Source organism: Chaetomium globosum, genomic scaffold, assembly GCF_000143365.1.
Source record: "Chaetomium globosum CBS 148.51 scaffold_5 genomic scaffold, whole genome shotgun sequence".
Classification (NCBI taxonomy): domain Eukaryota; kingdom Fungi; phylum Ascomycota; class Sordariomycetes; order Sordariales; family Chaetomiaceae; genus Chaetomium; species Chaetomium globosum.
Window position 1 is genome coordinate 4246410 of NT_165980.1, and position 13087 is coordinate 4259496.

Below are 13087 nucleotides of genomic sequence, written 5' to 3' on the forward strand. Positions count from 1 at the left end.
GGCCTGGTCCTTCTCAAAAGGGTAGAGTGCCGAGGGTCTCAATACCGCTGAACATGGCCCAGGGTCCCATTTGGATTTCACCCGGGTCGCTCCCTCTTTTCATGCATCACCCACCGAGCTCATCAAAAAACTCAGGTCTCGAAAATAGGTACCCCATCTGGGCTGTAACCACTTGTGTCCTGGGATGCCCACGCATTCTCATTAATGCAGCTGAGATTTGACTTTTCGTATCATACTTGTCATACCTGCCATGCCTGCCATGCCTGCCACGCCCGACTCGACGCCGCCAAGCACGCGAGCACCAAATAGCGACCCTGATCACCGCCAAGGGCCGCCAAGTGTGGCCAAGTGTAGCCAAGTCTGGTTAAGCATTGCGGATTCCTCAGTCTCGAACATGGGTTCGGCCCCTGTGTCCGATCCTGTTTGTGACTGCACGAGGGACAACATTCTCGAACGGATATTGCGCAGGGTAACCATGACGGGGTGTACCTTTCCGAGCACCTCCCGGACATCACCCGCGAGGGGTGAATTTGCTTGGAAAAATGCCTCCTTCTTTTTTTCCCCCGCGCCAACCTCGGATCTGATAGGCGGGCCCCGAGCGATTATCTGATTTCGAGATTTGATTGATAAGTGGCTTGCACTGCACTTGCACGATACTGGCATTTCTAACCGAGGGCTATGCCGCTTTTCCGGTCATACCTTCGCGGATCAATCCGAAATCTGCGAGGCAGTTGAGAGGGAGTCAGTTACTGAGTGCTGCAACAGGAAGTTGAGCTCGCAGCAACAGCACCGTCACGATCATGATGGACTATCACCTGGGACACAACCACTTGAGACGTTACCGTGGAGCTGCTATCATGGCCCGGTTGGGGTTTACTTTGCTGGGATGCCTCCTCTGGCACGCCCTCCCAGCGGATGCTGCTACCGTGACCCACGACTTCAACATCACCTGGGTCACGGCAAACCCCGACGGCATGGCAGATCGTCCAACTATTGGCATCAACGGACAGTGGCCAATTCCCATAATACGAGTCAACAAGGGAGACCGGCTCGTCGTCAATGTGTTCAACTCTCTTGGCAACCAGTCCACGTCACTGCACTTTCACGGCCTCTTCATGAGCGGTGCTACTCATATGGATGGACCTGTTTCAGTGACACAATGTCCCATTGTCCCAGGGGGGCGCTTCACATACAACTTCACTGTAAGTTTTATTGTTTTCTGCTCTTCTTTTGTTTTTCTCTTTTCCTAATGCGTCACTCAGGTCGACCAACCCGGAACCTACTGGTATCACTCACATATCCACGGGCAATACCCCGATGGCTTGCGGGGTCCTCTCATCGTCCATGACCCAGAGTCACCTTTTGCGGACATGTACGATGAGGAGGTCGTCATGACGGTATCCGACTGGTACCACGACCAGATGCCCGCCTTGCTCGGCCCTTTCATGAGCAAGGCGAACCCGACCGGCGCCGAGCCTGTGCCAAATTCAGCCTTGCTCAACGACACCCAGGACTTGGCTGTCCCGGTGCAGCCGGGCAAAACATATCTCTTCCGCATGGCCAACATTGGCGCTTTTGCCGGTCAGTACATTTGGTTTGAGGGCCACAACATGACCATCTTGGAGATTGATGGTGTGTACACTCATCCTGCCGAGGCGTCCATGATCTATCTCGCTACTGCTCAGCGATGCAGTTTCCTCGTCACAGCGAAGAACAATACCTCCGGAAACTTTCCTATTGTTGCAAGCATGGACACGGTACGTGGGGACCGAATCTATCTCGACGGTCACCAGTTGTTGACGTGATAGGATCTATTTGACACGCTACCGGAGGACCTGAACTGGAACGTAACCGGGTGGTTGGTCTACGACACCGCGAAACCTCTGCCTGACCCCGCCGTTCTATCCGACCCCTTTGAGCCGTTTGACGACATGGGTCTTGTCCCGTGGGACAACCAGACCATCCTCGGCGAGCCAGACCAAACCATTTCTCTTGACGTCATCATGGACAACCTCAGCGACGGTGCGAACTAGTGAGTCTGCCATCCACTCCCTGCCTGTTCACGAACGCGTACTCAAATAAGCGCAGTGCATTCTTCAACAACATCACCTACGTCGCACCCAAAGTCCCAACCCTCTATACCGTCCTCACCGCCGGCGAGCACGCCACCAACCCTGCTGTCTACGGCACGTACACACATCCGTTTGTTCTCGAGAAAGGCCAGGTCGTCGATATTGTGCTCAACAACCTCGACCCGGGCAAACACCCTTCCACTTACACGGCCATAATTTTCAGGTTATCTGGCGCTCAGCCGACGAGGCCGGCACCTTTACCGATTCCGACGTCACGGCAGCCGACTTCCCACGCATCCCAATGAGGAGGGACACGGTAGTGCTGCATCCGAATGGGAATATGGTGTTGCGTTTCAAGAGTGACAATCCAGGTAACCCTACCCCTGTTTCCTGGCCCCCTTTCTGCTCGCGTAACCCCCCTCCCCCACTCCCTTACCATCTCCCACTCCCCAAACCACACACAACAACATCACAAAAAGCTAATACAACCCACAACCACACAACATAGGCGTCTGGCTCTTCCACTGCCACATCGAATGGCACGTGCAGTCCGGGCTCATGGCCACCTTCGTCGAGGACCCGCGGTCCATCCAGCAGCAGACCCTGTCCAATCTCGCAGACCATCTCGACGTCTGCACGAGAGCGGGCTTTCTGACGGTCGGAAATGCTGCGGGGAACGGGGGGATCAGTACTCTCAAGAGTGCCGATCAGAGTGCGCGTGGGTGGTTGGACCTGACCGGTGAGAACATGCCGCCCGCGAGGTTGCCTGAGGGGTATGTATTTGTCTCGCCCTTTTCTTCTCTTTCTCAATTCCGTTATCGTGTCTTTTCTCAAGGGAGAAGCCGCTGTTTGTGTCGGTTGACTTGTTGGGTTTTGTTATGCGGTGCTGACCAGGACGGCGAATGCAGGTTTACAACGAAGGGGATTGTGGCGTTGGTGTTTAGCTGTTTGAGTGGGATACTGGGCGTGACTGTTGTTGCGTGGTACGGGTTTGCGGGCAGCATTGGAGAGGAGAGCTCCCGGGAGGGCCCAAGGCAAGGGGTCGTGCAGGAGGTTGATGGGGTCAAAGGGGAAGGGGAGAAGGGAGGAAGCGAAGGTGTAGTTGTGGGTGGAGGGGCAGGGGTTGGCTCAGGCGGGGCGGGAAAGGGGGGGAAAGCTGAGTGATATGTTGGTTGGGTGTGTACTAATATTACGAAACGATTCAGGTCCACGGACGATTAAGTGGATAAGTCTTGGTTTGTTTGGTCCGGCAGGGAGGGTATTGGACTCTCAACGGGTACTACCCCCATACCCTAGAAGTAATGTTGTGCAACATTCCATTTATTCAATTCTTGACTCTCCGGCCATCCTCCACCCACGTCCTATCACGCAATGCTGATGACAAGAATAGCATGGAAGCTACACCGAGTGCATTAACTGGCCTTAACCAGCGCTACCCCCTTACCACTTCTCGTCCTTAACCTCATCCGGCGCTGAAAGAGACCGAAGGGTCGTAGTCCGGCTCATCCAGTCCTCCATTTCCGAGTCAACCCTCCCCAACGACAGATTCGGCGCCGCCACCCCTAGCTGATTAATATTGCCGCCACCACCACCACCACCACTCCGCAACCCCCGTCTCCTCGACCTCAGACAGCCGCAACCGCACCACCTCCTCCGCCTCAGCACAATACCTTACCAGCGCATCCACCACAACCCGAAACCCCACCTCCCCCGGGTCCCCAAACCTCACCATACCCCTATGATCCGCCGCGATCCCCGCGCGCTCCGCCTCATCATGCCCCGCCGGCACCGCACTCGACACCGGAACCACATAATCGCCGCGCCGCGCCGCGCCGCGACCAAACCAACCCGGAAGCGCCGTCGGGTGCAGCTCATAAAAGTAAAAGACGCGGAAGCGGGCGGCGAGCGGGGCGAAGAAGTCGGCCGTGTTCTGCAGCGTCTCGGACTCGTGCTCGAGCGCGGAGACGAGCGCGGACGGGCGGCTGCGCTGGCCGAGCGAGGCGGCTGCGCCGAGCCGTTTGAGCACGCGCAGCCAGGTCGCTTTGGGGGTGCCGTGGTGCGGGGTGCCGAAGAAGAGGATGCCGTGGGTGTGGGTGAAGATGGCGTGCTCGTGGGTGACTTTGTGGGCGGTGCGGGTTTGCGCGTAGGTGAGGGCCTAGGTGGGGGGTTGGGGGTTGGTTAGGGGGTGGGTTTGGTTGAGGGGGGTTGGTTAGGGGTAGGTGCACGTTGTGTGGCTGTTATAAGAGTGTTCAGTGAAAAGGGAGGTGGCCTTACCCGTTTTACGACGATGCCGCCGAGCGAGTGGCAGAGGAAGATGATGGGCTTGTCGGCGGTGCCGGAGAGCTGGTGTTTTGTTTGTCTTGTTAGCAAGTCCGAGGTTTAATCAGGTGGAGTTGGCGGCAAATACACTTACCAACCTGTCCGCGGCTAGGTTGGCGACAAGAGTGTGTGCATGGTGGTGGATTCTGTCCTTGGACGGAACGTGGCCCGTCAGGGACGAGAAGCTGGCGTTGTATCCCCAGACCAAAACTCGGGCGTTTTTAACATATTGGGGTAGAAACCGAGGGTCATTTAACCAACAGATCCCCGAGTCAACTGTTGTCCATGTCCCGAGAGCACTCCCGTTAAGGCCGTGGACTGCGACGATGCTGAGAACAGCAATAATCAGACTGGGCCCGACCGGGGATTGGTCATGGTGTTTAAATAATGTTGTTGGCAACTCACTCAACTTGCGGCTGGATGGGCGCTGGCGGGTGGTATATCTCTCGTATACCAAAAATTTCTTCCTTTTTAAACGTTTGTTTTCGTCCCATGCTTCCTAGTCAGCAGGGATGAGGGGTTGAGAGAGGGCCTCGACACTTGTTAGAGAGAAGGAGGGAAAGATAACTACATGTGACTTGGAAGACAAACAGGCTGAGGCACCGAGGGTACTTCGCGCTGAAAGCTGTTGCGGTTCGGGCTGTCATGCAGCCAACTCAGCTTCCGCCAAGGCAGGCCTCCGAGTCCCTCGTCTTGTCTGTCGGCCGCCCCGACTGCAGGTAACGAACAGTGCGAGTACCCGCTGCAGTGCCTATCTGATGAAACAAAGCTGGAAAGCGATGCCCTATGGGCTGAAGTTCTCAGCCAATGGAGAGAAGGGAGCATACACCAAGAAAGCACAGCATTACTAATAATAATCTCCATCCAGATCTCAGGTAGTTCCCAAAACCCAGGATTCGGGCCGCCTTGATCAGGCGACCTAGCAGCCGGACCGGCCGTTCCCACCGACGGAGACTCTGCACCCGTCTGCGCTTGAGAGCACAAGCGTCAGCTTCTGCCTCTCAGACCCGACCGGCTCTATGACTTCCCCTGTGGGCAACTTAATGATGGGAAATTCTTGGAGTAACCGCACAACCGTGTACGAGACCTCCATCAGAGCAAAATCCTCCCCAAGGCATTGGCGAGGACCGCCGATGAAGGGGAAGAATCCCCACCCGATCTTGTCCAGCTCCCCCGTCTCCCAGCGCTCTGGGCGGAAATCGTCTGCGTCGGGACCAAATATGTTCTTCCTCCGCGAGTTTACGTACTGTGAGAACACGACTACTTCCCCCTTTCTCACCATTATCGGGCTGGCCCCGTCCGGACCGCCGCCCGTAGGCAGAAGGGTTGTTTTCACGGCCTCACGGTTGTTGAGCGGGACCGGAGGGTAGAGCCGAAGGCTCTCCTTCACGACGCAGGCTAGGAAGGGCATCTTCCGGATCTGATCTCTCGCGGGGTTTGTCAGTTCCCCCATAACCCCCTTGATTTCGCCACGTAGTCGTTCCATCACTGCTGGGTGGCGCACTAAGAGACGGCTGGAGCATGTCAGTATCCGGGACTTGCTTGTTTCTGTCAAGGAATTCGATGCGCTGGGACTTACAAAGTCCACGACAGGCAGCAGGCGCTCGTGTCCCGACCAGCAAGCAAGACGTTGAGGAGCTGATCTCTGAGTTCAGTCTCGTTGGCGGATTCTTCGGCAACCTGCTGGATGAACCAGGAAGCCGAGTCCTGGCTTTTCTCGGCATCTGCCGCCCGCTTTTCCATGAGCCGCTGTTCCCGGATGTACCGCTCGACAAAGCGGTGGACGTTGCGGCAAGCCTGGCGGAAAGAGGCGGGGTTGTAAATAGCATGGAACGGGGCCAGTCGGAAGCGTTTTGCGAGGCCCTCTTGTGCGACGTTGAAGCTCTCGGCGAACTCTCGGTTCTCGGCCGCCTGATCAACGCCAGCGCGGAGGCTGTAGACGGACCGGCCGAAAAGCAGCTCCGTGGCCACATCCATGGTCAGGTCAAAAAAGAGAGGCTGTAGATCGACATCACCATCGGTGGGGATGCGGTCGATTAGATTGCCGACATGCTCGTGGAAATAGCGGAGATCCTGATACTGCGCGCGGACGAACTGCTTTCTAAGCAGCTCCCGCGAATGCTTCCAGGCAGCGCCTTCTTGGGTGAAGATGCCATTTCCCAGCAGCGGTGCAAAGACGGACGGACGACAGCCAAAACCATAGTCCTTGAAGTTGGTCGAAAGGAGCGTTTCGACGTTTGCCGGGTGCAGGATGTGGTATGCCCGAGGCCCGATGAGCAGATACTGGCACAGGTTGTTACCTGGTTCGTAGTCCTTGGCTATGGAGCACAAGAAGGCTAGGAGTCTACCGTCGGCGTTGGACTCCCAAAGCTCTTTGATGCGGTCAATGCCTAGGGGCCAGCGCTTGGTTAATTCGGGTGGAAGTTGGCAACCGTGCTGACGGCTAAAGATGGTATCGTCCTGGCAGTTTCAGTTTCGTCAGTGACTTGACAGGAGTTGGTGGTTGTTATGACTGGACGGAAAGTGATAAAATGGTTGATGGTTGATGGCATTTCTTACCCTGTATTCTTTGGCACTTTTATAAACCACTCGGATCAGACGAGCAAGAGCAAGGCTCACAATGCTGAGAAGGAATGCTTGAAGAGCCCGGGTGTTTGTTAACAGGGGGCTCTCGAAGGCTTGGAACAATGCATTGTCCATTTTTCGCTACACAACACTATGGATGATAACAAGATGGCAACGAAGATAATAATAATAATAAAAAAGGAAAGAGATAAAAGATATAAAAGAGATAAAAGGCGAGAAAGGCTCACGGCACACACAAAGTATTCGGGTTTTATTTGACTTCCCCTCTCATTTCCAAGATGCCTGAACTCCCAACAAGTCCAGTCGCACCCACTCGCAAGCTCTGTACCAGATCATCCCGTGTTTGATGTGAACACCCGAGCATTTCTCTCCAGAGGCGCATTGCCGGCGGTTCAAACTCTATGCTGATTGGGCCGTGGCTGTTGATCATGCGCTCCGGGCCGGTTCCCCAACGTTGCACTGTTCTTACCCACCATTTTGCACTGTCGACAGGGCTTTGAGAAGCCCAAGTCACACTTTCCGGCGTATCGGTATGCAGTTGGTACCACCTCCTTGGGAGGGAAGACCACTCTGCCTCTCGGGATTCCGAGGTTCATTCTTCCCAAGACATGATCCATCCATCCCTCTTCATGTACATGCATCATTATTCTCCCCCACATCGGTAATGAAGCGCTCGCGACGCCGTCTCAATTTGAGAGCATGCCGCTTGGTCTTGAATGCCTCCACGACCTCAGTCATGGCGCAAAGCGCGAAGATCACCTAGTTGAGTGAGTCTACTGTGAATTACTGCCTTTTCCTTGCCTTGCTAGCTCCTTGCCCCGCCGCGTATTGCCTTTTTGCCTGACTTGTGGCTTATCCCCTGGCCCCGCTTTACTGTCTGAAGCATGCTCGGGTGTGCAAGAACACCAACTACATATCAGATACCTAACTAACAAACCCCTAAACAGCATCGTTGCCGTCCACGATGTTCACCAGGATTCCCTCGACACATGGACTCATCAAACATCCGGCATCAACTGGCTACGCGACCTCCTCCCACAGGATGTCCGCGTCGGCAGGATATTGTCCTATGGCTACGATTCGTCAGCTTCGACCTTGCTTGCCGACGATGGCCCCGAGACCATCCAACGGATGGCCGAGTCGTTCGTTCAGGAGCTTCGCGCAGACAGGCAGTTTGCGGGTACGTTGAGGCGCCCCATCGTCTTCGTGTGTCACGGCATGGGTGGCGTCCTCGTCAAGAAGAGCCTGGTCTATGCCTCGACGCGGACCGCTCCTAAGGTCGCACATCTCTGGGACCACTATGTGTCGACATTTGCCATTATATTTTTTGGGACCCCTCACCGGGATGTCGACAAGTCAAGTTGGCTCGACTACGAAGCCATGTACAAGTCGACACGGCACCAAGTGGGTGCCTTTTTCCGGACCGCGTCAGGTAAAGGTGACTCTCAGATGCCTCGATTGGTCGATAACGATTTTGCACCACTTGTAAAACAGTTCCACTTGTTCTTCTTCTGGGAGCAGCTCCCAACTCGATTAGGCAGCCGATCTGCTCTCCTCGTGGACCACCAGTCGGCCGCCCCAAAACTCGATAATACCGAGACAGCGGGGATTCATGCGGCGCACCCGGATATGTGCAAATTCGGTTCTAGAGCATCGTCGGATTATCGCACCGTCATTGCCGCTTTGGTCACGTACTGCGAAAAAGCCCCCGGTATCATATCCCGCCGATGGAGACAGGCAGAGGGGGCCCTTAAACAACTCAGGCTTGGGGAAGTCGAGGAGATCGGAGGCTTCGGGTTTGACGTTCACTTAGAACAGCCATACCGAAGTCAGGATATTCGTTCACAGGGCGATCTAATTCACTTCCATATCCCTGAAGAGACTTCACCAACATTTGTAGGCCGCGAGGACCTACTGAGGACCTTACGCTCCGCCTTCTTCCCCGGCGATAGCCCGACAACTCGCCCTGGCCGGAAATCGTTCGTTATCTTTGGCATGGGAGGGTCTGGGAAAACGGAACTGTGCTCCAAGTTTGCCACCGACAACAAGCTTGAGTAAGTACCGCTGTCGGTCAACGGGCCAAGCGCCGGTAGTCGCTGATAAGTGGTACTATAGATACACCGCTGTGTTTACAATTCGCGCTGCTTCCCCCGAGACGGTCAAAGAGTCGTACTGTAGCATTGGGCAGCTCGCGGGGCTGGAACCGACCGAGGGTGCTGGAAAGCACGTCCTGTCGCAGCAAAAGCAACCATGGCTCCTAATCATCGACAATGCAGACGATCGCTCCCTAAAACTAGCACGCTTATTTCCCCCCGGTGGCTCTGCGCATATCCTTATCACAACAAGAGTCCGAGACTTCAGTCAGGAAGGGACACTCGGGTCTCTCGAACTCAAAGGGCTTAAGGAGGCAGAAGCCCTCCAGCTGTTGCTCACAAAGGCCGATATCCCGCGACCGTGGGACTCTTCAACTACCAAAACGGCGAGGCTAATTGCCAAGGCACTTGGCTACCTGGCACTGGCCCTGATTCAAGCCGGGACTTGTGTGTATAGGGGAGTCTGCGAGCTCGGCGGCTACCTCGAAATACATTCTGTGGCGAAACGCAGGCAACGGAAACAGGCATCCGGCCCACATAACGACCCTATCAGCGACGTTATCGAGGTCGTCTACTCGACCTTTGACGTCTCTCTCGGCGTCCTCGAAAAGCACGAGAGCGTAGAGAGCCGAGACGCAACCGAGTTGTTGAAAATGATGGCCTTTTTCCACTTCGAGTTTATCCCTTTGCAGCTGTTCTCTCGGGCGGTCCTAAATCAGGATAACGCTCCTAGTCCCGGGAGTTCGGCATCATGGGCATCAAGTTTGGCGAACGACCTCTTTCGCCGCTTGGAGCCCCCGGCTCCCTTGCCCGGCTTTCTCAAAGCGAAGGACCAAGAAGTAGGGAAGCAGCGGCTCAGGTTCGCGCTCGCCGACCTCCAGTCCCTTTCTTTCATCCGCTTCGATGGGAAGTATATCTCACTACACCCGTTGATCCACTCGTGGGCGAGGGACAGCCTCACCACCACACAGAGTCCTCTCTGGGCCTCGATCGCGCTTCACACCATTATGCGATCTATTTCGCTGCCACCAGTCAGTAATACAAAAGAGGACGGCGAGTTTCATAGGGACATTCTCCCACACCTCGAGACCTGTTTGGCGGTCACCGGCAACCCGATATCGCCAGTTATACGTGCAATAGGAAAGTTCCGTCTACGGATTTCCATGTTCCTTCAGCCGACGTTTCTTATCATAATCCGCGACCAAGTCCGCATGCATGCCAAATGCGGCTGGGTGTTCGCCGAACGAGGTCATTTCGACAAGGCTGTTGACCATCTCCGGATCGTGAGGGAAATGCTTGTCAAACTCGTGGGGGAGGAAAACGAGAAGACAATGAACGCAACCCTCGGCTTGGCCGGAGTACTATGGGGCCTAGGGCGTCTGGAAGAAGGAATCAACCTGGGACGCTCCGTCGTCGAAACAAGGACGCGTATATACGGACCGAGGGATGAACGGACACTCGGCGCGATGAACAAACTAGGCCAGTCTTACTGGCTCAACGGGCAGTATCGCGAGGCGCTCGAGTTGCAGGAGACTACCTCAGAACGTATGAAGGAAGTGCTTGGAGAGAGCCACCCAACCACGCTCGAAGCCCTTGACAGTCTCGGCGTAACCCTAGGGGCGTGGCACCGCTTCCAAGAGAGCCATGACGTGCACAGGTTTGTCCTCGCTGCTCGCATCCGATCCCTAGGGCCAACCCACCTCGATACGCTCAGCACCAAGTCCAACCTTGCGATGGCGTTACTCGACCTCGGTCTCGCTGATGAGGCCGAGGCCGTCATGATCGAGGTCTACACACAACGACAATCCCAGCTTGGAAAAGAACACCCCTGGACGCTCTGGGCGCTCAGCTACCTCTGCAAGATCCACATCCACCGCGGCCAACTCACCTCGGCGGAAGAACTTCTCACCTGGGGCTTAGCGGCAGCAACACGGAGCCTCGGGCACGACCACCTCGGCGTCCTAATGGGACGGGGCCATCTGGCGGTCATCTACGCACGGACGGGCCGTCTGGAGGCCGCGGAACGGCTGAGCGAGGACACAGCGGCGCGCGTCGAGCGCTCGCGCGGCGCCGCCCACCCGGACTGCGTCTACGCGCTGTGGCGCCTCGCGCGCCTGCACGTGCTGCGCGGCGCCCGCGCCCGCGCAGCCGACACCTGCGACCTGGGCCTTCGCCGCGCCGCTCTACGCATCTCCATCGACCACCCTCTCGCCGTCCAGCTGCAACACCTGCGCGACGGCTTGCGTGACCCGGATGCTACTACTGAGGGGCTGCTAGCGCTGGGCGAGAGGGAGGGTGGGAATTTGGCACGCCCCTGATTAACTTTGGGGATTGTGATGACGATAAGAAGGCCGATCCGAAGTTTGGGAGCCCCCGGGTTTAGGAGAAGAGGGGCTGGGATGCGGCGTCGAGGCAAACTGGAGGGTCGTTTGATCGAGGTTCGTTGAGACTAGGTGGGAAGATCGCGACTTGGTGATGGGAGGATGGGTTTCGATGGTAGCCTATGCGTGAATCTGAGCTGAGAGATACCCTATGGTGTTGAGGTAGTTGGTGGGCTATGAGGAATTGGTTGGATATGATATATTAACCGGGATTTGAGAGATAGTGTTGGTGAAGAAGGCTTATCTTTTGAGATAGCATTCCTTCCTCAAGTAGTTACTGGGAACTGATGAAAGACATTGCATTCGTAAGTACCCAGTCACCCACGTCTGGCCAGAAAAAGGACGAACTCGAAAAGAAAACACAAAGCCAAGGCGTAAAGACAAGAAAGCTAGATAGAGGAAAAGAGAAGGCGCGGTTACATTGAGCACAACCCCTTGTGTCTGCCGTCTCGAATCGCTTTTATGCATCCCAATTCTGCCCCCAATCATGGATGTTTGGCACCCAGGCCTCAACGGCCGCCGACTCTGGCGTCAACTTCTGGAGCCCCCGGCTCCTTTGCCCGGGTTTTCTCCCTCATCCGCTAACATGGCAAGTATATCTCGCTACATCCGCTGCTTCACTCGTGGGCGAGGGACAGCCTCGTGGTCACCTAGGGCCCTCTCTGGGCCTCGATTGGCCTGCACGCCATCATACGATTTTACACCGATGCCACCGGGCTAACGACACTCTTTCCGCTACTCAAGGCGTGTTGTGCTATCCTATATCGCCAGAACCCACCCCGGAACGCAATGCAAGACATGCTTCGGAGAAGAGCTATCTATTGACGCTCAAAGCCTTCGACAGGCCTCGGCGTGAATTCCCAGGGGGCATGGCACCGCTTTTTAAGAGAGCCATGGCGTACAACGTAGATTCGTGCCCGCGCTGCCCATCCTCCTGCGCTCTCGGGTCTCCACCTCGACACGCTACATCAACAAAATGGCACCCTCGTCATGGCGCTCCTTGACCTCGGAAGTCTACACCACCACCAGGCCCAGTTCGGTAAAGAACACCCCTGGGCGCTCTGGGGCGCTTCAGTTCCACCTGCTGCAAGATCCACGCCCAGGTACAGCTAGCTCATCCCCCCGGTAGAGCCACTTCTGAAATCCCTTTCTTCTTGTCGTTCCTTGAATCCCTCAGCATGCAATGTCGAGCATATATTGTAGATGGATTGGAAAGCTGACAGTATTGGACTGGAAGGGTAATCTTTATCTGATCTTTATGTTCGGATACGTCTGATACCGATAAATTTTTCGCCCATGATATCTAATGGAGCCACTCAAACTCGCTATATGCAGTCCTAGTATACGGGATTTGAATCGAATAACAGCTCTTGACTGTATTGGGTTCTTCTTCATTATTGGTTTCACCCCTAGAGCCGTCTGAATCGCCCTGAAGCCCGTCGGATGCGACGTTGATCCCATTGGTTTCGCCTGGTAGTAATTTCTTAGCATTATCGAGTGTCTGCTTAAACGATTTCTTGGTATTATCGAGAGTGTCTTCTTTTGGCCGGCAATGGGATGGGGGAGAGTGGTGGATTCACGTCGTGTACCCTGAGCGTTGCCCGCCTCGATAGGCCCATCTTGGGTAATAGAGGAG

At 55.6% G+C, this 13087-nt stretch overlaps 5 protein-coding genes across 5 annotated transcripts; 3 read left to right on the forward strand and 2 right to left on the reverse strand.

Moving 5' to 3' along the window:
• Positions 1-857: 857 nt before the first annotated feature.
• CHGG_08215 (uncharacterized protein) lies at positions 858-2377 on the forward strand (the record flags this gene model as incomplete). The annotated part of the gene is made up of 4 exons (XM_001225870.1): positions 858-1202; positions 1263-1757; positions 1809-2032; positions 2089-2377. The coding sequence occupies 4 exons, from the start codon at positions 858-860 to the stop codon at positions 2375-2377; spliced, it is 1353 nt and encodes a 450-aa protein (XP_001225871.1).
• Positions 2378-2630: 253 nt separating this feature from the next.
• On the forward strand, positions 2631-3293 carry CHGG_08216 (uncharacterized protein; the record flags this gene model as incomplete). The annotated part of the gene is made up of 3 exons (XM_001225871.1): positions 2631-2845; positions 2981-3004; positions 3278-3293. 3 exons carry the CDS (start codon positions 2631-2633, stop codon positions 3291-3293), a joined length of 255 nt encoding a protein of 84 aa, XP_001225872.1.
• Positions 3294-3642: 349 nt separating this feature from the next.
• CHGG_08217 (uncharacterized protein) lies at positions 3643-4766 on the reverse strand (the record flags this gene model as incomplete). Its single annotated transcript, XM_001225872.1, has 4 exons — positions 3643-4227; positions 4347-4415; positions 4486-4576; positions 4753-4766. 4 exons carry the CDS (start codon positions 4764-4766, stop codon positions 3643-3645), a joined length of 759 nt encoding a protein of 252 aa, XP_001225873.1.
• A 544-nt stretch (positions 4767-5310) lies between these two features.
• CHGG_08218 (uncharacterized protein) lies at positions 5311-7091 on the reverse strand (the record flags this gene model as incomplete). Its single annotated transcript, XM_001225873.1, has 3 exons — positions 5311-5905; positions 5971-6851; positions 6951-7091. The coding sequence occupies 3 exons, from the start codon at positions 7089-7091 to the stop codon at positions 5311-5313; spliced, it is 1617 nt and encodes a 538-aa protein (XP_001225874.1).
• Positions 7092-7676: 585 nt separating this feature from the next.
• On the forward strand, positions 7677-11388 carry CHGG_08219 (uncharacterized protein; the record flags this gene model as incomplete). Its single annotated transcript, XM_001225874.1, has 3 exons — positions 7677-7744; positions 7925-9031; positions 9093-11388. The coding sequence occupies 3 exons, from the start codon at positions 7677-7679 to the stop codon at positions 11386-11388; spliced, it is 3471 nt and encodes a 1156-aa protein (XP_001225875.1).
• Between the last annotated feature and the right edge of the window lie 1699 nt (positions 11389-13087).